The 27,736-nt window shown below is 30.3% G+C and overlaps 1 protein-coding gene across 1 annotated transcript in view; it reads left to right on the top strand.

Annotated features, from left to right (window-relative positions):
* The window catches only part of LOC119837949 (facilitated trehalose transporter Tret1), a 33,702-nt gene that overhangs the window by 411 nt on the left and 5,555 nt on the right, over positions 1-27,736 (top strand). The window contains exons 2-4 of the mRNA XM_038363744.1: positions 11,089-11,255; positions 23,764-23,919; positions 24,862-25,064. Of these exons, the coding sequence (XP_038219672.1) occupies positions 11,141-11,255; positions 23,764-23,919; positions 24,862-25,064 (474 nt within the window). The 5' untranslated portion in view covers positions 11,089-11,140. The remainder of the gene's footprint in view (positions 1-11,088; positions 11,256-23,763; positions 23,920-24,861; positions 25,065-27,736) is intronic.

Below are 27,736 nucleotides of genomic sequence, written 5' to 3'. Positions count from 1 at the left end.
ATAAATATTTAATATTATTGACGCGTATTGCATCTAGATAGAAAATTTTGTAACATAAATTTTAAATGCGGAAGTAACGTAAAACTTATAAAACAATTTTATGATGATAATGATATTTAATATTAAATGTTGCATATTTAAAATAAGAACTAATTTGCTTAATATTTTTTAATGAAACATAATAGTATTTTTGCAGACATTCGCGTTTCCTTGATTTCATTCTAAATTGTATGTAACATTCTTGTATTGTAATTGTCATCATTGCTAAGTCAAAACAATCCTATGCAAAGGTTGCTTGGTAGTGATTGCTTATAAGCGAAAAGGCCGTCTATTTAACATGGTTAATGTTTTTCTGTTTTTTATTGCTTTTATGTGTTAAATAAAGTATATAGTATTTATACGTAACATTATATTTCATTATCACAACCAAGTATTAAATTTAAACTGTATCATATCTGTTTCATAATTTTTACGTGATTATCGCTACACACGAGTAGAACTACTATAAATTCAATAACGGACTTTTGACTTCATCGAATACTATATTGCAAATTTATAAGTGTGTTTCTAAATTTATATATTCTATTAATTATTATTAAAGTATTCAAATTAATCATAACTTTTTTAAATAGGTTAGTTTATATTTTCATTTATTTCTTGCAATAAACTATTTACCGATTACTCCAAACACACTATCTGAAGCATCGTTTATAGCCCGTTTCGCAAACATTTTTTTTTTTATCACCAAATCAATATTTGATTGGACTATTTCGCTAAGTTCCGGCTATCGGCCTATCTGTTATCAATCTTATTTGCCATATTATATTAAAACTAATTATATATCTATCTACATATCGTCATGTATAAGTAGGTATTCAAGGTATTAAAACAAATCCCACATAAGTCCATTGTAAATCACTATAAAAATCACTTCAGTAGTTTTAATTTATTAACTTGCGGCTTAGTGGGCCTTCTATGTGATATTATCTATTTAATTATATTAAATTATCTATTCTATTATATTTATGCATATATAATTGTGAAGAGTTATGTTTTATTAAATTCTTTGTACTTTTTGTACGAATGAAAGGATAATATTAAATCATAATCATGATTAATGATTAAAATTATCAGGACTGCATTAAAGTATTAATTGGGGAAATGCAAATGAATTCATTGTATGATGTTTAAAGGTTTGTGAAGTAATCGCTTGCCATTATAGTAGAAGCCTAAAAGAAAAGGAACTATTTTAGCAACAAAGTTGGATCAACTAACTGCGGAGTAGCTGGCAACATCGCGTATTGTAGAATTAATACAGTGCATGTTATATGTACAGTTAATTCGAGAATTTTATACGGGTACAGGTTAAAAATCTCTCGTAATATTTCGATGATTTAAAAAAAAAATCATCTGAGTGTATAGAAATACACATACCGTCTCTTTTTATTTATCTGTATTAACATATAGGCACTTACTTGTTAAATAAAGCGTTTTGTAATAAGCAAAATCAATTATATTTTACCATTCCATAATAAATTCACAATTCAAGTAAATTGTGAATTTGACCCTGTCATCTAATAAAAAATAAATTCAGTCCTTATTGTTACTTTAACTTATAATGCTTATAAATAATTTAACAATCTAATGTTTAATACAAAATGTTAAAACAGTTTTCAATCACACATTGAAACTTTGTAAACACACATTGGGTATGCTGCCATCTTTTATAATTCTAATACTTTGCATCTCATTGCTGTCAGGTTTATAGCTTCACTAGCTTTCTGCACGCGGCTTTGTCCATATAGTGAAGGGAAATTCCCATGGAAATGAGATGTTTCGCCGCGGAAAAGTAGTATGTCACTCTCTAGCCTCGTAATTATCTCCATATATGAAAGTCATATCACAAAATCGCTCCGTCGCGACGAGAAATAAGACAAACAAACACACTGTCGCAATTATAATATTACTAGCTTTTGCCCGTGGCTTCGCACGCGTTGATATCGTAGTAAAACCCCCTTTCCTCCCCCTTTATCTATGTTATCATACATATAAACCTTCCTCTTGAAACACTTTATTCCCTCACTTGACTTCACTTCGCTCTATATACTATAAGAAACCCCATTAAATATGTATAGATATACAAACACATAGACAGCGGATAGCGACTAAGTTTTATACTAGGTAGTGAAGTGAGGAACTGCTTTGTAACTATAGGTTCCAGCAGGTTCCTACAATATATCAATAACATTATTGTATTGAATTTATAAGTGGGCATTTGAATTGCAATTGCTGTCTCAGTCAGTCGATATGTATCGCTGGAATTCATTAAAATTTACGTCATTGAGGAAGAAAATAATGGAAATACCAATGTAGAAGCTTACAGTTGAATATTTACCTCAGTATACCACTAAGAAAATGGACTATCGCTACATAGTATAAACTACATATATCCCAAAGGTGATCATTTAAAAGAGATATGATTAATTTTCACTGTTTTGTAATCGAAATTAATATTAAAAAGAGAAAACATTCGGAATTTTGCAAGAATGTTTGTAATAAATATTTTATGTGTGCAACCTTTAATGTGTAAACACACTCAAAATCTTCACAGATTTCGAAAATTCTTTCACCAATAGAAAGCTGCATCTTCAGAGTGACATAGTCTGTTGTTTTTTTTTTCTCCCTGGTCAACCCGAGCGAGTGGTTACCATCGTCAAAGATTAATTCATCACATCTTTTTATTATTCAATACATTTTTCAATATGTTATAAAATTCAAATATTATGTACTTACATACTATTTATCAAGTTACTATCTAATCAATATTAGCTTCCAAACAGTGTAAAATTCCTTTTACAACGGCCAGTGATTAGTTAAATGCTAGATAAGATTGTTTTAATTCACGCAAATCAGAAACAGATTTTCATTATTGTCATTTATTATGAAGGGCATTAACTAGTAAGTTAGAAAATCTCTAAATAGTGCCTCAGTGGTTTAAGCCTTCGATTGGATAAATCTTTTATTTATCTAAGTGCAACTGTCTTATCGTTAGAGGAATTTTCTTTTTTTCAGCCAACACTAATTGTCAAACTCTCTTGTCGATTTTTTTCTCCTTGAATACTTAGCGGCTAAAAGTCCTAGGTCTCTAAGGTTCACATTGTTAATTATAGATTTGATATGACTTTCATATGAGCATTTTTGTGGGAGGAAATAATTGGTTATATTCAAAGATCGGTAAAATCTATATTTAGACAAATAAGTAGTATTTTGTTCATATCGCTTAAGATAACCTGTTCGTTAAATTACGAAAAATTAAAATTTACGAAAACATTTTCTTTCCCTACAAGTTTTACCAGCCGTTTCTCTATATTCAATGATCTTATTTCTAATTTATTTGTGTTAAAATAACACAACAAAAACTTATCTATTGTTTTACCAATATTATATATCGCATGCAGCATAAGTATACAATACCTACATTATTTAATACACTTCAATACCCAGAAACAAATAGAACTAAGCCTATAGAAATACCTTCAATGTAGTCTATATCCATAGATAATTAGCAGAAACACTACCGTTTCTTGTTCTCATGATAACTTATTTAAAGAAAAACGATAATATAACATTCCTGCAACATTATCATATCAAAGATATATTATGTGGACGGCCCTGTAGCAAATGTTATGTATTTGAATCATTTACGAGTTAGTCCAGTAACTTCTTTTAATATACACTTGATGTAAGGGAAATCTAGCTTCTAAATCTAGCATAGGATTATTCATAAGTGTCTAGAAGTGTTAATAATAATAATTATTAAAATATAATTTTATCCAAATTAAGTAAACGGAAAGATTGACAAATATCGTTAGGTTAAGTTTAAATTTATTATAATATTTATTAATTACTAGCGTAAGACGTGTCTTTACGTTCACTCGTGATACGTTTTTTCCTTCCATAAGAACCATACTTGTCCCTTAACAAAAGCGTACAAAAAACTTATCCGAATTGGTCGATACGTTCTCGAATTTACGATTAACAATACATTAGGCGATTCATTTTTATTAAAGTAAGATATGGTATTATATTTATTAGGTATAAATACATATTTCGTATCTGTCGCCTATATAATGATTTATCCTCCAAATTTCCCGAACCTGACAGATTCGTCTATCATCGATTAAGTATAGTTAAAAAATAAATGATGAGGTTGTTTAAATATAGTACCTACAGTTAGACATGAAAAGTATATTTAAATAAGAATGTAATACTTGCTTATAAACTAACAAATATATTATATATGCAATTTTTTTATAATAGTCATTGATCAAGATTATGCAGATTATTAAGATTATAAATTTTAACATAATAGGAATTATAATAAGTGATTAACTGTATCGCAATGTTAACAATAACACATTTTTTATTGGATTGAGATCTGAACACAAAAATAATTATGTAATCTCTAATATGCTCGATGTGCTCTTGATCTGTTGTGTGTATTTAATTTAATTAAATACATAACAGGACATTTTTATAAGAGCTTCTAACGCTGTGTTTAATGATCGAAGTGCTTAAGCAATTTAAATTACTTTAGACCTTTGAAATAACTTTATTGATTGCTAATAAAGTATTAAATAAAGCTTCGGTTTACGATAGATTTTACGCATTATTTAATCGAATTATACAATGGCTAAAAGCGATCCAATACGTATATATATATTTTGATCATTTCTAACCAACAGACAGATGAGATTATCAAGTGTATTTTTTGTATTTGTTACCGGATTACATTTTACTGGGCGAACGGATTTTTATGCATTTTTTTTTGTTTTGTGTCAAGGCTGGTTGGTGCCTCCCATGTGGTACGATTTAAATTTGGTCTAATTCTGACAATTTGACGAAGGAATTCTAAAAATAATTATTAACACCTATAAATTACAATATATGCATTTAAAATAAAAATCTTAAAAACAACAGAATAATATGGTAATACAATTGTTTTATCATCGCACTCGCAGAAATCGGCGATGTCCTTACCGATATTAGTTGTGTTGATAACCGTCAATGATTTGGCGGGAACTAGGCTAGATTTACAGATAACTAATTGTCATAATTAGTGTGACAAGACAACATTGTTATAGATAATAAATGAAAAATAAAGACAAGGTATGTCGATATGAACATTGCGTAATTTTAACTATTTAGACAACAATATTGCAATAAGTAAATAAATGGGCAACGTATATTTAAATACAAAATAAATTATGATATTCAAACTTACAGAATATTGATTGTAGAGTCGGAAACAAAAAGTTATGGCCTAATTTTTTATAAGAAATCGTAAATGCGATGGGTAACAAACGAGATTGACCTATATTATTAAGTAATGAAAAACTCACATAATCTGCCTATTATAATATTTCATTTGTAAATCTCATCTTAAAAAGAAATCAAAATCGATCAAATCCAAATCGGATCAGTGGTTCAGGTGGGAAGAGACTGGCAGGCAGAGTTACTTTCGGCTTAAAGATTACTTATATAACAAATAACTGAAAACCAACCTAATATATCGTCTTTTAATGTGTTGAGATTTTTAAAAAATAATTCAGACAATTTTTGACGGTACACATTTTATAATTATCCCCATAATGTAAAACATAATTTATAGCGTAAAACACTTGTTTTGTACAAGTGTATAAATTATGTTTTTTACCTTGATTTGTGCTCAGCTCTTCAGACTAGCACAATCTAGAGTGCCTATTTCCTATCTACCACTTTACGTTTATCTGTGTGTTCATGATTGCAATAAAATCAACATTAATTGCATAAGTGCATCATAAAAGACTGATTTTATGATAGAAAAATAATCTTTATCATATTTTTCTGATGGTATTTCGAAATCGAAAAGAGTTTCGATATCATATCGAATTGTCGATGGGTGATCTGATAATCGTAATAAACAATCTTTGTTTAATTGATCTACATTCAATCAGCAATACAATTTATGATTATTATGTTTAACAAAAAAACTAATCTGCCTTCAAATTGTTAGAACTAGACCTAATTTAAATGGGACTAGCCGAGAAGCATAAGCTTTCAAATAAAAAAAAGAATCATTAAAATCGGTTCACCCAGTCGAAAGTTATAAGGTAACAAATCCAAAACATACAGTCTAATTGATAACCTCCTCCTTTTTTGTAGTCGGTTCATGAATTTTATCAATCTTCCAAATGTAATATTAACATACTGCGTAGAGCTAGTACCTAAGGCTGTAAAAAAAATAATTCCAAAATGAGAAAAAAAAGTAATTATAATATGAGAACTACATGGTACTGAAGAGGTTGTTATTTATTCAGTCAAATTAACGATGAACGCCTCCCTTTTATATATAAAAAAAGTTACTAATATTTATTAGTAACTTTTTTTATATATAAAAGGGAGGCGTTCATCGTTAATTTGAATTTTTAAAATTCCTAAAACAGTCTATTTAGACTGTTTTAGGAAACGTGTTAGGTGTACATCTACATATATAAGTTAAAATATACCTAGTTATGTATGCTTATAATTGCCACGTAATGAATGCTTAATTTTTTTCTTAATTTTCTTTTGTACATTATAAGTTTTATTTTTTTATTTTTTTGGCGGATATAGATAATAATTCATCTATCGCTTGATGGTTCAATAAACCAAATTTTATTTTTGGATTTTATTGAAGCTTATGTAATATGATAATAATACCTATAACCCCGAACCATCGGATGTACAAATATTAATTATAACGCCTACACATTTTCTCTTAAACATTTTTCTCGTATACGTAAAGAAAATATTGCTGATAAAATTACGTAGGCGCATTTTATTTTATGTTCATAACACGTAGGTTTTATATGTACATAGCGCTTGCTTTTATTAAATTGTTCTGATTATAAACTTAGAAATGCATTGCTTCCGTACAATGCATGCTTCAAGGAAAAAGTACATGCCAATTTTTATTCCGTTGTGCACCGGAAGAGGATGTAGGAAATCTTTATTAATTCAATGAACTGTCTCGACATGTTTTCCTCAACACATGTTATTTATCCTGTTTGAACCATATTCAATAAAAATAACCGTTAAAATGACAGCACCTTTTCAAACTTCAAATTGTTTGGGACTGCGTGCACTCATCCCCATTTAATGTTTATAAAAGTAAATTTTGAAATATCTGGTGATTAAAATTTATAAATGAATAATAGATACACATACCCATATTAAGTTAAGTAGTGTTTCCTTTTGGATTTTATATACATATTTACCTAGTGTACTTAATTTATAAACATTATACCTAACAAGATGAATGAAAATCAGTTAATTAAATGTAATGACATCATCTGTGTGTTTTCCTTAATCTTTACTAGTAAAATGTTGTCGTGGTCACAGATAATATAATAGAAATCTATTTATCAACGAGATGGTGTTTTTTTTTAATGACACGGTAGGTTTTTATAGATGGGACACTATTTTATTGAAATAGTTCACTTGTTTTCGAAATAGTTATAGATGTTTGAGTTTTTTAAACAATCGATCATTTGTGTTTATTTTCAATGTAACTCTAAACTTTAGCCTAAATAATTGAAAATTTAAAAATATGAAGTTATTTGATGAAACGTCTATTAAGCGTAATAGTAAATTATGTAATAGTATATAACAAATGAGTGACAGTCTAAAATAACCATTGGCGTTTAGAAGTATGCGTGTGTTACTGATGGTACCCGATGGTTTTAAAATAGATTGTTGGAAATAGAGTTAATTTTGTTTTTGTTTTGAGTAGCTGTGCGTTTAAACATCTATGTCGTGTTGTGCTTTATGTAATTCTGATCTCATCATCATCATCATCATCCGCCCATATATGTTCCCACTGCTGGGACACAGGCCTCCTATGAGGGTTTTATATTCTGATCTAGCCCAATATTATACAGAAGAATGATTAGTGTGTAGGTTTGTTTTCGTGGATAAATTAAATGAATCTTGTGTATGATTGAACGGATTTTGAGAATATATAAGTACAGCTACATTACTGCGGAGTGAGAGATATTATTTTTATGCTTATTCCCGCGGTAAGCGGTTATTTAATTTAAAAATGTTAAAAAAACAATTAAATGTTAAAAAATTGGTTTTATTTTATACATCGTAAAATATAAAAAACATTATTACGAAAACCATAAAATTACGCAAAATTATAAAAAAGTTATAGTGTTTTTTCGATAAGAATTTAAATAGATAGATGATAAACAGAAACCATAGCCTCAAATGAATAAAAAATGTTATGGTTTTTAAATTTTTATTGTCAAGTAGGTACATAATGTTTTGGACTTATCTGTTATTTATGTTCGTACATAGGGTCATGGGTGTGACTTTTAACAAGTATTTATATTATTTTAATCATTGACGTCATTTATCAATATCAAACAATAAAATGAAAGTATTATTCGTATAGAATAGACGTGGATTTTTTTCGTTTTCATAATTTTATAATAAATATAATATTATTATTAAATAGTATTTCAGGCTATTATGTACCCGTTCAGTAATCACTATATAACATTAAATAAAGTCACTTTCTCTATACGTATGTCCGTGACCCTATGTATGCTTAAATCCTTAAAACTGCACTGCGGATTTTTATGGGGGTTTTTTAATACATAGAATGATTCAAGAGGAAAGTTTTTATGTATTAAACTACTCCGAAGTCCGAATTTAACACGTCCGAAGCCGCGGACAAAAGCTAGTTATTGTATAAAAGAAATCAATATAATATTACATATTTTAAATTAAATAATTATATTCGAATTGGTCCAAATATTCTCAAAATACACGTGAATATTCCTTACACGTCTAATAATGATTCGCTTCCTTAGAGAACGTAAATATTTTATCCTTATTCTTCTTATATTATTCTATTGCAGTAAGTTCTCACTCTTATCCATCCATAGTTCATAGATAACAAACACAGCATAGATTATTTTGTTATTAAACGAAATTTACAATAAAAAGCTATCCGTTTTACTTATTTCGATCTTTCACTCACAGATCACAGACTACAATCGCTCAATTCGCAATAAAAACAATGCATTTTCGTACATGTTAGCAATAGGAACAATCAGCAACAAAAAGAAAAGACAGTATATTTCATTCAAACCATACTTTGATGCAAATATTATTCTAGGTATATTCATTATTATAAATGTAAAGAATGGGAATTGATTTGTTTATTTTATTATCTGTTTTGTTTTGGTTTTATTTTCTGACTGTGAAAGACCAAATCGAATCAAAATTATTTATTTCGCTTCAAGTCATACCTAAATTAGTTCCACAAATAATAATAAAACAAATTGTCATGACACTAATAAAGACAGTTTTATGCTTTAAGGTTAAGCAATTATAATATTTATTTAGCATCCTCAGTGGCGCATCCTCTTAGGATTTAATTTATTTACGAATTTTAATCTTTGGGCTGTTTTCCTTTTGTAGAAAATAATAAAATGAACGAATGTCTAAGACGTAAGCGGTCAGAACTAACATATAATTACCTACTGGATTTTCTATTCTTACGAAATCTTCATACAATTAAATCGAACGTTTCAACATTGGCAGGACAATGGATATTTAACATTTACATGATTACTATAAAAATAGGATTTAGTATCACGAGGTGTCCAGGATGTTTTTACTAAGCCTAGATACTTGCTAGTTTAGTAGCCTCGTTTTCCACGTTATCTGTGGCTGCCATAGGTTTTTTTAACTATATTCATAACTAGCGGTCCACCCCGGCTTCGCCTATGTCACATATATAGCCTTCCTCAATGAATGGGCTATCTAACTCTGAAAGAATTTTTCAAATCGGACCAGTAGTTCCGGAGATTAGTGCGTTCAAACATCAAACAAATAAACCAACTCTGCTTTATAATATTAAGCATAGATTATGGACGTTCAATCAGTTATTAATGATGGATTTAATAAACGTTTTTTACAATTTTTTCGAATAATTTCTACACCTTTTGCTGACTGTTTTCTATAGAATGTCTACCAAGTTTAGTGTATTTAAATGGAACGCAACGTTCCATATCCACATACTTATATATTTATTTAATGAAAAAAAAAAACTCTGATATTTTATTTTACCCTTAAGGTAATTAAATTGGATTTATGTAGTACATTAAAGCAATGTTTACATTACTTACATAATTATCGGAAATATTTTCCGATACAGTAAATACGATTAGTGGAATCCATAGAGTATAAAGTTTATTCGACACATGGTGCAGATATCTAAGTATTTTCCTACATTAGATGTCTATCTAATGTAGGAAAATACTTCAAAGTAGTCTTACTTCAATTTACATTTCCACACTATTATATTGAATGTTTATTATCTAATACAATGGAAAATACAAACTTTTCGAGAAATAAAAAAAAAATTAGAAAAAGATCGATTCCGAGGCGGGATTCGAACCCGCCCGAAATTTTTCTATTTTGAAGCCGATTTTTTTCCATTCTACCAAATTCTAACAAAAATTTCACGTCTATAAAGCATTCGAATGCTATAAAACTAAAAGGTAAATACAGGCTTTTTTATTATCACTAGCTCTACTATATTATCTAAAAAAATATATAAAAAGATTCATTTAGAAATTATTAAATGTATTAAAAAATTAAATCTATTTGACCTTTTCATACAAATCATTATTCATGAAGTCTAATACTATTTATTATGAAGTCAATCGGGTACTTATCACACAATCAAAACACATTGTTACATTAATCAAAGCAATTCGTTATAGTTTTGCAATGGAATTAACATAATCAGTTAATTGCTCTAATTAACTAAATTATCTTTCAATCAAAATTGTTTTTTTTTTTAATCGCAACTCTATGGAAATAATAATTTTAGCAGTACATCCATGTCAAGCTTTATTTAGGGACCCTAGCGTTTTTAACGTCCCTGTAAAGATAATATGAGCTCTATTGTTCAGCTATAGAGTATATTTTGCGAAACATCTTGCCAGTGTCATCTTCAGGAAAAATTATACCGGAACAATGTTACAGATTTGGAACAGGCGTGCGTGCCAATAAACTACGTAGCATCAAGTGACGTCAGATGGCTGATAGGAGCTACGCTTACGACCCCGTCGGCACCGGTGCGCCAGTCAACCAACAAGCGTACAGGATGGAGGCAGGCCAACTTTGGCGGCAATATGTCATCGCCGGCGTCGGTATGTCTCTGTGATTGTGTATTATCTGTGATAATGTTTCGAAATTTTTGTATTGTCTGTGGTTTGCGAAAAAAATGTGTATGTGGTTCGTGTGTTTTGAAAATGGATAATGCATTCGTGAGTTATGAAAAGTTTTTAAACTTCGAACGCGTGTCGAAATACAATATCGAAGTTTAGTCCCAATTGATTCTAAAATGTAATTATAAGCCAGCATATTTTTCGGCGTATTTCACCATAGGTAGAATATAAAGAAAATGTATTAATTGCATTGAGTTTTTGCAGTAATAACTAAACTATGCACAAATAACGTTTAATAATAAAACAAAGCATTATAATAATTCCTTTCGTCACGTTTAGGTACTTATGCTAAAAAATCGTGATAGCAACGCGTGAAATTAAAATTCGTTCAGTCTAATTTTATGCGCTTCGTTCTAAAATATTTCAATTTAACCAAATTAATTGAAATCCATTCTTTCTTAAACATAAACAAATTAAAAATTCTATACTAAACTTATCAAGTGTTCCAAAAATGGTATGAGGTTAGCGAAAAAAATATAAACGTCAATTTTATTTTAGGCGGGAAATCAACGCGGGAAAGTTTCAAGACTTCAAGTGTACCTATTCTGTATGCCCGCGCAATATAAAATGCAACGCACATGCAAAAACAGAAGTATAATAATTATCTGCGGTTAGACTAATATAATAATTCAGTTGTTATAAAAAAAAAACATTATTTACTAAATATTTATAAAATATGATATTAATAATAACTTAGCTTTAAAAAACGTCAAATAAATTGAATATTTGTTCTCATTATAGTGTAAGGAAGTATTTAATAAGAAAAATTCTATAAGTCGATGATTATACGGTGTTTATGTATAATTTATATATAATGACCTACTACCGTTAAACTTGACATCAGCTGATATGTGAACGCGATAATAATGCTGTAAATTGTGGTTTTTACAATAACAAATTCACTCAATTCGGTCGTACCACAGATAAAATAATAAAATACGTTCCGTATTATTGTTATATTTGCTCCTTAGTAAATTTGACTGTTTTAATTTTTCCGGGGAATTTTTTAATCCTTATATTCAATAACTGAGCCGCCTTTAATAATTTATTCTACAGACATAACTGGTGATAATATTAGAAAAATGCAAAAGCAATATTTCGCTTATCAATATTCAAATTCAATTCAATTAGACTTTTTTCAATCATAATCATAATTTCATATCCAAGGTATATTGTTTTTATTATAATCTCCGATCAAGTGTCCCGTACAGATAATTTTTGACAGTATGATATTCGCCTGTCTGATTCATCAAGAGTTATCTGTTTTAACTTTAGAAAAGTATGTAATAGATGACAAGGAACCGGTGGTAAATAGTAAATATATTAATGTGTTATGGCAATTCAGAAGTGAAGTTTCTTGAAGAATCAAGAAGCACTTCTAATTCTTGTTTAATTCAAGAAATAAATGTTTGTTTGCGTTTAATATGAAATGATAAAAAAGGCATGTTTTCCCAACGTTTAAATTGTAATTTACTTTGTAACAGTAATTCACATCCTCTTATCATCAGTGTAGAAAAACAAAGCTCTTAGGCATTGCAATTATTGTTGCATACAAAAAAAAAATCTAAGCATTCGGCGTAAATCGTCAACATTTTTCCTTATTTCAAACACAACTTTAAAAACCTAACTATGCCATCAGTTATATATACCATGTGCGCAAAGAGTTTACATGCCTTCACTATCCCACATTAAAAACAACAATTAAAAAGCAAAACTAATACTCTGTTTATATTAATCGATTGATAAATTAATAATCATTTTACAATACTAGCTAACCCCGAAAACATTCTGCTCTACTCTTATCATTTATGGAATTAGGTATATAAAAAAAGATGTAATTTTAAAATGTCATAAAATATATCTAGCTGGAGGAGTTTGTATCAAACATCGCGACATGACAATTTTATATATTACATAAGATCATTAAGTAAGTAGTTAAAACAATATCAATTAAAAATAAATATGTATTACATAAGAACATATGAGTAAGTAATTAAAACAATATCAATTAAAAATACGACCAAAGAAATACTGTCTTGCATAAAACAATGAATAATTGTATAGTGACTTGCATGAATATAATTATTTCCATAAAAACAATTTATTAATTATAATACTGTACCGAGAAAATAGTAAAATTATGTACCACAGTTGGTCACCATAAGCAGAGTCAAGTCTCTGATAGCTTTTTTAAAACTTTGATGTATCTATATAGGTATTATTATATTTTAATTGACAGATAGACTAGACAAAAACAATCCGGAGGTTGTGAAGTGAGGATCCTTTCTCATACACTGATGGTTCATGACAAGTTTCTTATACTCAAGTTGATAATTCGAGATCATCAGACGGCGTAGGTTTTCATAGATATACGCGCCATTAAATATATTTATTTACTGAAGCATATAAATTCCATAGTATTAAAGTTTCAACGCCAGAAATATCATACTACTTTACCTGAAATTTAGATTTTCAATAGATTAAATACGTTACGCTAATTGATCTGTAGGTTTATAATCGATAAATAATGTTTATCAACAAATAATGAGCTTAATCTTTTTATTCCCGCGCAAATAACAAAAATGTAAGACAAAAATATTGTTCGCGAGGGGTTATCTGAAAAGATTACGAGCTTACAGCATGTAATAGTTGTGATAATAAATCTTTATAAAACTGTTAATTTAGTATTATATTTGTTGAAACTAAAACCTGTATTAGATATATATAGGCATATATAGATTAGGTAGTGGTCGGCCCCGGCTTCGCCCGTGGTACAATATAGCCTATAGCAGTATCACGTACACATTTAACTGTGAAAGAATATTTGAAATCGATCCAATATATCCTGAGTTTACCGAGTACAAACAAACTCTTAGGCTTTATATTATTAATATAGATAAAAATTATAGATTTATCTAAATTGTAGATTAATAAATTTTAGAGGGTCTTAAAGCGATTGCCAATTGTTAATCGGGTGATTATATAATTGATAATAATAGAAAGATATAGATAAAAAATATAAATAAGCATAATCCTACTAATATTCCTACTAATATCATAAATGCGAAGTTTGTAAGGATGTGTGTGTTTTTGTACTGAAGCGATTACAATGAAATTTGTTACGTAGACAGCTGGACAACTGGAATAACATATAGGCAACTTTTTATCCCGATATTCCAACGGGATACGGACTTATGAGGGTGAAACCGCGGAGCGCAGATAGCACTTTCATATATTTATCTGTTGTATGAATAAAAATATTTACATTTTCATGTTTGTCTATTTTAAATTTTAATGAAAATGCAATTCGGATACGTTACTATATTATAACAATCTATACTTCTTAAAGACAGAAATATAAATGTACGACTACTTAAGAGTTTAAATTAAACCAAAAAACCAAGAGACGTAATAAATATTATATTTATACACATTTTAAGTGCATCGAATATTGTATTGACTTATAAATATCTTTAATTTTCAATTCCACCCGTATGTCCATCCAACCTGACTTTAATATGCCTTTACATTGATTTAAATCTACAATAAATTAGTGAAGAAACACGCTTTAATGATAGAATCAATCAAATTATCTCTTACACAGAGTCAGGTAAGGAAATTATTTAATGCTGGCAATCCTGATTAGGATAACTAACTCGTGAAATTATTGTGTAGTAGTTTGATTTAAATCTATCCGCTAAAAGTATATCAAATTCCACGTCGGTTACATACAAACTTACAGGTGAAGCTAATATGCTTAAAAAATATAGTCTTTCTCTTTGACATACAGAAGGTCTCAAAATTCGCACTGTACAAATCTTATTGTTATTTTTGTGTAGAAACTTAAACTGCCTACGTCTCGTAGCGTTTTCGTAGACCATGTAGAGGCCGTCATAATTGTATATCAAAAAATTATAATATCGCAAATGTAAAATTTCTTTCATTTTTGTTGATGTTAAATTTTTTGTATGTTGTATCATCATTTGCAAAATTTTTATCCTATCTCTATGAAGTTAATTAAAAAACAATCAGATGGCAACCCTATATGAGTATACTCGTTCGGAGGTCACCTTAATTAATTTTTCAAGCACCTTTAATCACAATATAAGCTATTAGCGCGATTTCAGTAACCATTCATCGGTTTTTGATATTTACCAAAACTAACTGATAGACAGATAAATAATACTAAATACATACTAATCAAAAAAGTATGATGTATATTATATTAAATCATCTCTACCCTAAAATATAAACATGCAGATATTGACTATAGACAATTCCTTTAATTACACGTACAAAGTCAGACGCTTTAGCTGGCATTAATTAGATATAGGGGGTTATCAAACTGTAAAAAGTAAGACATTATATAACATAATATTATCTGAACATAGGTATGCATGGCCTGATAAATTATTATCAATGCTAACCTTCAATAAAATATACATTTATCACACGCGATAATGATTATTATGAAAAATAATTTAATCGTTCACATAATGTATATGGAATTATTAACTGACTCGCAAACAAGTTGATAAACAAGTTTTATTTAATTGTAGAAAATGGTTTTATTTACTACTGCGCGTATTACACGAATAATAAAATCATTGTTGCTCTGTGAAGAACAATGAAATAAATCGCTAATTCAACTTTACATCCTAACAAAAACTGTCAATTGAATCAAAAAAATTAACACAAGACCAAAAATTTTAATCTTCCGATATTAAATATGATGCATTTATCTCTAAAAACGCAAAGATATTTTAAAACATTTGTAGACGGTCAAGGGTTTGCTAAATATTTCATTTATATAAATTATGATTAGTAGTTGTAGTAGCATGCTCGACTCACACAATAAAGTAGTATGTGAAAAGTAGGTAACTACATAGTGGTAATAGGTAATGCTGTTTATCAAATAGGTTATGTACTTTGCTCATTTTATTACCTTACGTTACTATCGTACCTCGATAATTAATATAAAAGTGATAATTGTTCCTACTAATTAATTCCTATGCGAGCAAGTGCACTCACATAATATATATTTATATATAACTAGCTGCGCCCCGCGGTTTTACCCGCGCAAGTCTGTATCCCGTAGGAATATCGGTATAAAAAGTTGCCTATATGTTATTCCAGTTGTTCAGCTATCTACGTACCAAATATCATTGCAATCGGTTCAGTAGTTTTTGCGTGAAAGAGCAACAACAAAATACATCCTTACAAACTATCGCATTTATTATATTATGTATAATTATATATTAGTAGGATTATAATACACTGGCTACTTCCTGCGGCTTTGCAGGCGTTAAATTCGAAGTGTAACTCCTCCCCGCCCCCCTTCTTTCTATCTTATTATTATTTGCGTAATTTTAAAAGATCTAAGCATACAGACATACAGATAGCGGAAAGCAACTGTGTTTTATTATATGTAGGGATATTATATACATAATGTACAATATATTTTTATCGAAAACATACGTTAAATAAAGACAGTGTGTAACTGTTTTTATCTGAATTTCTTTTGGTATATGTTTCACTATAATTAAAACAGAAATAGATGATGACAGTCATTAATTATGCGAAGTAAAAAATAAAATAAAAAAACTAATTAAAAATCGATCAATTAACCGTGCTCGAGGCCACAAAATGATTTTAGGCACTACTATACTAAAAACAATAGTAGACCTCTTGTTTTATGTAGGTCGATTTTTAAATTGTTCTAATGAAAATTTCTAAAGGAAACAATGAATTCCATATCCACTAAAATAAAGTATAACCTCATGACATTTTTTCATTGCAACGAGCAAGTTACTAATTTGCCTCTATAATAATATAAGCAATATACCTCGTATTCAGGAATTCTAAAATATGTATATGTATTAAGTAATTAATGATTGAATTTGAGCATACTCTGATAACAATGAACATATGAAAAATATATAAAAACAAGAAGAAATATTAAACGAATTTAATAAAATAAATACGTAACGTCCATCATCAAATGGGACCACTCAGCTTTAGGTTGCGGCTCTCCATAAAATCACTGACAGTTCTGAATTTTAGCAATGTGTGGACATCGACAGTCCTTATCGACAGCGACGATAAAAACTCAAAGAATAATGTACTATCCTCAGAAATTCTAAAGCAATGGGACTAATACAAACTGTTGTTTTTTATACCATGATGGAATCTGCTTTTAAAACCAATAATATGTTTTCCACTCTTCCGATACCGAATAGGTACCTACCGATTATCGAAAGCTTCGCTACAGATTATCGAATATCTAAGCCTACGTAAGATAAACGGCCAATGACTTGTCATTGTGGCCCAAGAAAAGGGAATTCAGTAAAATTTTCAACTGCAAGGATCACTACACAGTATAAAACAAAATCGCTTTCTCTGACCCTGCGTCCCTATGTATGCTCAAATCTTTAAAACTACGCAACGTATTTTGATGGGATTTTTCTCACAGATAGATTGGTTCACGAGGAAGGTTTATATGTATAACATCTATTAAACTACTCCAAATTTAACGCGTGCGAAGGCGCAAAAGCCAGATACATATAAAACTTGTTTAATACGTATTATAGGGCACGATATGACCTAATTTTGCATCAGTTTACTGCAATGTCAACAAATACGTAATCTAATTGTAATTTCGATTTAACTGCAGCACTGGCAATTCAATAAGATATGACTAAACCCGCGCAAACATGATAATTTATAACCGAGATGTTGTAAAATAAATTCTATTTACTATCTTATCTACTTATCAATATTATAGTTGTATTATATTTTAATAAAACAATAAATATTTGCACGGTTTGTTATAATGGAGTGATCAAATTAGGATACGTTTATGATTCTTGAAGTTTTTTTTTTACGTTTTAGTTTTACGAAACATTAGCCTTAACTCTTGAGACGAATTTTTTGTTCAAACACAATGGATACATTTTTTTTTATTTTATGTTTCAAAATACAGATCATATAAAATGTCATAAAATATTGCACACATAGGTACATAACATATAGCCTATAGCACTTACAGATCACGTAAATATCCAACGGTGAAAGAATTTTTCAGCGTCCAGCAGTTCCTGAGATGAATGTGTTCAGACAAAGTCTTCAGCATTACTTTATTATTATTACAGAATAGGACTGAGATAGAGAGGATAGCATATGCTGGACTTAAGTTATGTCTAACAAATATGTTAAAATCTAGACGATTTAGACAATTATTATTATCATTTACAAGTTGTAAAGACATGATACTGTCTGATACTCATATTGATAGCACTAACTTATCTATTGATAGAGTTGATACATGGAAATTTTTCTACTACTTCACGTAAATATTTTCCATTGACAGTTAGTTTTTTAATCTATAAAAATATAAATATATATATAACACACACGTGTTTAACTTCTAAACGCATATACTTGACACCGGCAATTAGTCATTTCTTCTTGCCACGAAGGAAATAAAAACCGCCCAAACGACTTGACATTTCTTTTTTTTTTTAAGCGAAAAGGCGGCGGTCAATCTCGCGACGAGTATTATTTCAAATTATTTTTTATTTTATTTGTTTATTGGTTAGTATAAAATATGTTTTTCAGTATCCAAAACTTGCAATTCAATCGACAAAATAATTATGGGAATTTGACTTCTCAGCCAAGATGTTAAAACGTCAGCATAACGCAAACTTTAAATAAACATTATATGGTCGATGGTGCATATTTTTCCAATCTGCCAAATATTTTTATGGGTGTGATATACCGTCATGATTAACGTATTAGCGCACGTGTAATTCATGAAATAAACAATAGTTATATAGCTATGTTTTATTTATAGTGGTCGTATAAATAAAACTATCACGAGACGCGCGGGATTGATTAAATGATTTATGTAGTTTAGTGTTCGATGGGTGTGGATCATTGGCTTGTTCGACTTTATTTGACGTAACTGAACTTATTAAGGAATTCGTTTTTTGTTTGCTTTTTACGAACAGCTATCTAGTAATATCCCTGTTAAGTATATTATAAATAAGCAACTCTGTCTGTCCGTCTTTTCATCGCGCCTGCATCACGGAATCGATTTCAATTAAATTTGGTGCAATGTTAGTTTGAGACCCGAAAAAGAACGTAGGACACGTTATATGCGAGCTAAGAAGCGGGCGAAAAATATTTGTCACTGGTCATCCCGGGCCTAGAAAAGTGAACATGTAAGACTAGTTGTGCACCCCGGCTTCGCTTGTAGTATATATAGCATATGTAAGTGAAGTTGGGGCTTTCTAATGGTGAAACAGTTTTTGAAATCGGTCCAGCGGTTTTTGCGTGAAAACGTTACAAACATACAAGAATATAAAAGATTCTTCTTTGCAATATTAGTGAAGATGTATATGACTGTACAGATATAATTTTATGGGCGTTTATAGTTGCCGTTCAATGGGTACTATACCTTTAATAAGCTGTCAGACAGGTCTTAACGCAGTCTGTTTGTTAATAAGTAACTCTGTATCTAACGCAAAACCTTATTCGTCCAAGATGAATCGTATTTTTTGTTCTCGGCGACAATATATTAATAATTATTCAGTTATCTTTATGATGCTATTGTTCATACTTCTGTAGCCATCTACGGTGGCCATTAAGATATATAAGAGAGGTATTTCCGGATCATTCACAACAAATAGGCGATAATAAATGCAATACGTAGAAACGATGCATTTGTGAGAGCATATAAAAATAACGCTTAGCGGCCTTGCATTAAATTTTTAACCCCCGACCACAGATAATATAATACAGTATAGTATTATGTTATCTATGATAATTCTACTTATTATTCTACTATTGTGTATTGGTGTACAGATAATTTTTTTTGTCAGCAAATTTGATAAATGGATTATCACAGTTATACTCTATACATAGACAAATGCAGGAAAAATCTTTTTTTAGCATAAGTTTTGTTTTTGTATCTTATGTTGGTAGCACAATAAAGTGTAAATAAAAGAGAAACATTCATTATATAAATAACTATTAGGAGGTTTGTTATTCAATCGCGCTAATGGAACTGATCGGATATGTACTTATATAACAGTTGGTACGGGTATATTTTAAAGTATGAAATGAACATAATAGATAGGGCTTTAAACCGAATAACAATTGACATTATGACTGGCATAAAGACGCGGTGTCTAGCTAAGCAAAATTTAAAAATATAGCTAGTGAAAAATTTTGACCGTAGCAACGGTTTGGCAAAAAACGCGGGTTCGAATCCCGCCTCGTGATCAAATTTTTTCTATTCTTTCAAAATTTCTTATTTATAAAGCATTTCAATGCTAAAAGCTAAACTAAAAACTAAAGTATAAGTAGTGTTCATGACTATGGCACACTTCCGCCATAAACAAACATACAAATAATGAACTGCAAGTTCTCAATAAAAGATAACGCGTCAAAACGGGACGGGCAATGTCGATAAATTAGCCAGTCAATTGGGAAGTGGCGTATTATCCCGTCTTATATTGCTCTTATTTTTAGATAGCAATGCAAAGGGGCTTTTAATACACATATATGTATATAAACTGTACACAGAAGTGCGTGTGTGCGTTTGACCGAGGGTTATAGGCAGAAATAGCGAGGAATTCAATGTTAAAAAACAATTATCTGTTCAATAGTCTGCTTTATGAAAGGAAATAAGTAAAAAAACATAATCAGGATCCCCATTTAAAAGCACTTTTTCTTCATCGTGATAGTTAATTATACAGCTATTTGGCATCATATTTTACATAATAGATGTTCAAGCATTTTCATTTAGGGGTGTAGAAAGACACAAAGATTGTATAGTTTTGAGTAGCACATTGCGACTATATTATGTTAGTAAACTGTATTAAAACTACAATAGTTTAAATCTTTAAAAAATTTCTCACTACAATAGTTTCTAGATTTAAAAAGCGTATATTCGAATATCTACATAACATAACATTAAGTCACTAATAAAACATAATCTCTTCAAAAATACTTTTAATCCTATATTGTATGTGTCTATGTATACTAAAAAAATGTGTACAATTCCAATAAACCAGCTCTAGATTGACCGAACTCGCTAGTTACCGAGTGTCGCTACACAAATGTCAAAAGTTGACAATTGACTCTGACTAGACTGGTCGAGGATCCTCCCTTTTTCGATGGAGGAATTCCAGCTTCCTTCCACCACAATTCAATTTAAATATTTCTTTCCATATTTTCTCAACTTTACAACCATAATGTATCCATATTATATTTGTACCACAATGAAGAGCGCCATAGTATAGCTATTATTTTATAGAGACTCAAGCTTGATTTATTCAAGAATTACACTATATATAATTATTCTATAATATTGAAGGGTTATTTATGACTGTATTTGTTTATTTTATAAATACTATTTCAATCTGCGACTGGCATATAACAGGATCCGTTTAATAAACATGTTGAATGTAATACGATGATGCATTGGATTTGCGTCAATGAAGGTACAAAATAATTAATTATAGTTGCACAGATAACCTAATACTATATTAGTTATAGTAATGTCTAACAATGTAACGAAAATACTTATTTTAATAAGAAGAAACTAAATTGATTTCAAATTGTCAAAACTAGATCATATTTAAATGGGACTACACGGGAGGCACTAGCCTTTATATAAAAATAATTATCAAAATAGATTCACCCTGTAAATTTATGGAGATAACAAACAGGAAAAGTAAGTCGAATTGTGAACCTACTTTTCTTTGAAGTCAGTTAATAAAGCGTTACTTTCTTATGAAGAATCCGGGTTGCCTGGAAGCGATCACTTGTGAGTGATAAAGCCGCCAGACAAATTGTACTTTTTTTCATTTTTTATCCTGTTATTAATATATTTTTTTAAGTTTCCTGTACAATTTTTGTTGAAGAGTAATAAATAAATAAAAATAAATATGAATCAAGTACAGTAAATGGAATGAGAAGTATAATAATAAATGTCTCACTTGGAAGATATTCATTAATTGTGAAGTATTTCGCACTGTAATTTTAAATACTATTAAATACAATTTATAGTTATTTTACTTTACTTTTTAATCTTAATATAACATTCATTTGGTATTAGGTAAAGGAAAAAATATACAGTTTGGAACAGGGGAAATTCCGTTGTAAAACCTTCAAGTTGTGTTTGTTTTCATTAAGAATTACCATACGCTAAGCCAGAACAAACAACATTAAAGCCAAGCCCGTATTTTCAATCACTTCTAACGTGTTTGAGCTTTACTATTGAACGTAGCTGTACTAAAACGAACTGTCTATGGAATTCCCAATGGAAAAAATAGTTTGTGAGAGACTTAAGGGACAGTGCAAAAATTAGTATTTTTGGCACGTGCTTGGTTACATGCAAATCTCCCATGTTTTTCTAAAACAATACAAAGCTTAGCGGACTCTATATCCAACTGTTTGATATTCAAATACGTATTTAGAAATCGTATTTTTATTTAAATAGGTAAATTAATTAAAAAGTTCACAAAACATATATGAAATATGAATAATACATGAATGCAGCATTTAATAAAATCAGTGTGACGATCTCTTGTTCAATTGTCTGTGAAACTGCTTCCTACTTCAAACAATCGTAATAATACAAATGTTTACTTTAACGTATTAAACACGTTCAACGTAAAAAAGTCCTTATGCCCTTTGTACAACCACTAAAATAGTTTATACAAGTATGGTTATGCTGAAGCAACTTATTTGTTACTTGTATAAATAATCACAACATTTTCCATAACGAGAATCCTTATCTAGGAAATTGCTTTTCATTATAATATTTTATTCTATAAATAAATTGGGGACAGATTGCTTGAGCATCTAAGATCGAATAACAGTTTTAAAGTGAAGTTCGTACTTTTATATGGTTTTCATCATCATCTAGTTTGATTTCCTGATCGAATTTTCTTTACTTACCTACAAGTACGATGACTCCGCGGGTTTTCAACCGAATGAATTGATGTTTTATGTTCCATGGGAAACCCTTATTTTGCAAAGACTAATTATTTGAATGTTTAGACTGAGTCAAGTTAATAGATTCGCCGCTTTTACCATACCTTTGATTTGGATAAGGAAACGCTGAGAAAATTGTAAATTTTCTAAGTATCCTATAATATTCATGTCCTGTCTGTTATATTCGTATGAATGAATATTTGGAAGATGAACGAGAGATTCACAGGAACTGGTCTTTGGAACCATTATTATGTAAACATATTACCTCTGTTTGAAAACCTATCTCTGTAGAAACAGCTTTCCTAACCGGTGGTAAATGTTAAAACTGTGATATGACGATTTAAAAGTGCAACTGAATGAAAAAACTATTCGACTTTGTTTGAGTTTATTTGTTCAATTATATTAATGATATTTTCTCTTCCAGCGAACCTTCTGGTCGCGTCGTTGGGCTACAACATGGGATGGACGGCTCCCGTCAACGTGAAACTGAACAACACAGAAGAGACACCCCTGGACAAGTTGCCCACGTCCGATGAGCTCGCCTGGATGGGATCTCTGGTCTCCATCGGCGCTATTCTTGGTATGTGAGCGTTATTTTATTGTAATGACCAATTGTCTTCTTTGGGACTTCACAATTGTATAGAATTATTATAATTAAATAGAAAATTGTAAATTATTGATATTTTTACAATTTCTTACTTTTCGAATATTGTCTAGATATATTTTAACTAAATGATTATAGCTGCATATATCCAACGCTATCGCAGTAAAGAAAACCAGATATTTAAATGTCACAATACGTAAATATTGTCGTTTAGTTTTTAGAACAGACTTTTTTTTTTGCTTTAAAAGCCAATAAAAGGATCTGCAGCTGCCTCTTGCGTATCAAAATATCTTAAGAATACATTTTTAATTAGGTGGCAAATCATAATAAGTTGTCTTTCCTTTACCTTAAACAGCCTGAAAGATAGCATTTTCTTGTATTTGTCTTCCCGTGACCACGCTCACTGAAAAGTGTTCGAAACTTCGGGTTGATAATATAATGAAAAAATCGCGCTTAAAATTCGTTAAAAAGTCTTTTTTTTCTGAAAGATATTGTTGATAGCGATAAGAAAGCCTTGTATACTATACTACTGTATTTCATATATTTTTCATATATAGTATATACTGTGTTTCATATATAGAATATTTACAATCGGTCCAGCAGTTATCTAGATTAGTGCGTTTAACTCACAAACTCTTCTTTAATCCCTCATTGTACACCAGTAACTTCATTTTAAATTGCTGTGGTACAACAAAACACTACATAGTATAAAACAAATCGCAATGTTAGGGACATGTATACTTAAATATTTAAAACTACGCAACGGCTTTTGATGGGGTTTTTCTAATAGATAGAGTGTTTCTAGAAGTGTTAATAACATCTATTAAATTACCCCGAATTTAACGCATGTGAAGCCGCGGGCAAAAGCTAAGTATTAAATAACCAACAAACATGTTTAAAATGTTTTTCAATTCCCAGGCCCATTCGTCGGTGGGCTAGCTGCATCAAAGATCGGCAGGAAATGGGCGCTCATGTCGGCTACCATACCCCTCTTCATCGGCTGGATCCTAGTGGCCGTAGCGCAGACCATGGCCTACCTGTTCGCAGCGAGAGTGTTCTGGGGCGTGGGTGTGGGTATGGTGTTCACTATATCGCCGATGTACTGCGCCGAAATAGCCACGGTGAGTGGACTATGTAATTGTGTTACAGGATTTTTGTTTTATGTCATAGCGGGCAACTGAGCTGGTGGTTCGCCTGATGGTAAGCGATCACCACTGCCCAATAACATTCGTAAAGGTGGCTCTGCGAATGCGCTGCCCGCTTTTATGGGGTAAGCGATAAGGAAAGGATTAATGACAGGATAGAAGGAATGGACTGGGAAGGACGAGGAAAAGGAAAAAAAAATACGAGCTGGATTTCAGATAATGTTTAAGATGTTGATATTGCTAGAATACCGGTATATGACAGGTTATTGAAAGATCCCGGAAGATTAATTGTTAGAGAAAATAATTGAAAGTAAACAGTTAGTAAGTAGTATTTCACTAATCGAATTTTTTGGGAGTGTAGTAAACAGCTTTATTTATTATGTAAACCAAACGTTCTTTATTTGAATCTATTCAGAAATGATCCCATATTAATATTAACTTGACGATTAGTATTGAGGTAAGAAAAAATACAAACCAACATGAATAATAAATAAATCCTAAATAAGATAATGTACTTGAAGATATTATACTTCCACGTAGGTACTTTATAGATAGTATTTTGCTTCTTCATGCTTAGATTTGCGTTTTATTTACATTTTATACACGGGGTCCGCCCCGTCTGCGCTCGTGATACGTATTTTTTCTCGTGCAACTCTAATCTAACAAAAAATACCGCGTTACATTTATCTCACTCACATTCTATATACATTTAATCTACGAATATTTTCAAAGAGTGCTCCTTTGTATATTTCTCAATTAAATATGGCGTGTAATTGTAATACGAAATGATGCAATAGTCTAACCGCTAAACATGACCTATGTTGACTACAATACGAGGTTACGGATATAGGTTATGTGTGCCCGAATCATAATGTGGTAATTTTTAGTGATTTGACTTTTTAATGGCACTGTTTTAAAATACTATTCGTTGTTGTATGACTCCATTGTCTATTCTTAGTTCTAGTTCTTTTATTTATATTGCCTTTGTTATACCACAGATATCATAATACTATACTAGGTTATATTATATACTTTGTGTAGTATATTACATGTTATCTGCGAATTTACGATAACCAATGAACGCAATTAAACCTTTTCGATGTTGAATCTTTCACCAACTATGAGTATATTTTAATACGAAACATAATATGTCGTTGTTTCGAATTATTTATTAAAGCATACTGGTCATTTGCGATTAATGATTGAAACGCTTAAATACGTAAGAGAAGGCTCTGCATTTACTTTAAACCTTCGTGCATTATTACGAATACAGCTAAATAACAACCAATTCAACCAAAATTATCAAAATCAACCCAGCCATTTCGCCCATTTCCTTTTCCTCACCCGTCCCAGTCCATTCCTACTTTCCAGTCGTTAATCCTTTCCTTTTCCTTTACCCCTTAAAAGCGGGCAACATATTCGCAGAGGCACTACATCTGTGAATGTTCATGGGCGGTGGTGATCGCTTACCATCAGGCGAACCACCAGCCCCGTTGCCCGTTATGACAAAAAAAAAAAAAATACGAGTTTCAGCGAGACCAATGAACAGCAATTGATTTTTTATAAATAGATGATTAATCCTTATCCTACCTATCAGCAGATTTGTGACATCAAGTCTGGGATTTAAATGTCTAAACGGACAAGACAATATCTGCCATCTATCAAAAGTATTATCAAATAGATTACATAATACAATTTATCGCTATTAAAATCGTTTTCATAAACACCATTATTATGTAATTATTAATTGTGAGAGTCGAGCACAACTGGAGAAAAAAAATCATCGCAAAATATAAGCATGGGAATATACTCTTCTTTGTTCGGTGAGTCCGGGAGCCGGACGCCCGTATCCTTTTTCTTACCCTTTCAGAGTTATCTTTTATCACTACCATGAATCCTCTCCTTATCCCTTATCTATTAAAGTTGGCACATGGTGGTTTCTTCCATTCATACCATCAGGCGACCCAGATCCTTTGCCCTCTAACTCTCAAAAAAATACCATTAAAACAATAAAATAAACTTTGTCCCCAATTGCGAGGGTGTGTTTGCATAATTAGCTTATCATTACTGTGCCAAGGATCGCCCTTCTTGCCAATAGTATCGCCCTATATGTCGATGATAAAAATTTATTGAGATTACATGTAATTATTGCACTATGATAACCTGTAAGTTAATAATAATAATATCCGATCACAACCCGTCATAATAATCAGGACTTTGATATAGGTATAATAATTTTATATGTTTTCTATAAAGACGACGACAAAATTAAATATTTTCTGAAGCAAGAAATTACGATATAATTATAATTAATTGATAACGGTAAAGTAAAGAAATCATACAAATTTACCACCTCGTAAAATAATTGAACCTAATGCGTTGAAAGAATGGCAAAATATAACCTAACTTTCATTTACGGTTGAAACATTGTTTTTATGCTCAAAAAAGCAATAAACCTAAAAAGTATTATTTCCTTTTCTCAAATCGAATGGTGTACGTTTTCGCTTCGAAAAAACAAACCTTAAAAAAACGCTTTAATTTTCCGACATCAGTTACTTATTTAAACCTTACTCGTATATACTTAGTCTGGCCATAAATACTGTTACACTTAATTATAAAAAAATATTACATTTGAATTTCGAATCTGT

This window comes from Zerene cesonia, chromosome 29 (genome assembly GCF_012273895.1).
Source record: "Zerene cesonia ecotype Mississippi chromosome 29, Zerene_cesonia_1.1, whole genome shotgun sequence".
Lineage (NCBI taxonomy): Eukaryota > Metazoa > Arthropoda > Insecta > Lepidoptera > Pieridae > Zerene > Zerene cesonia.
Note: the sequence above shows the minus strand (reverse complement) of the source record. Positions and strands in the feature narration are given on the sequence as shown.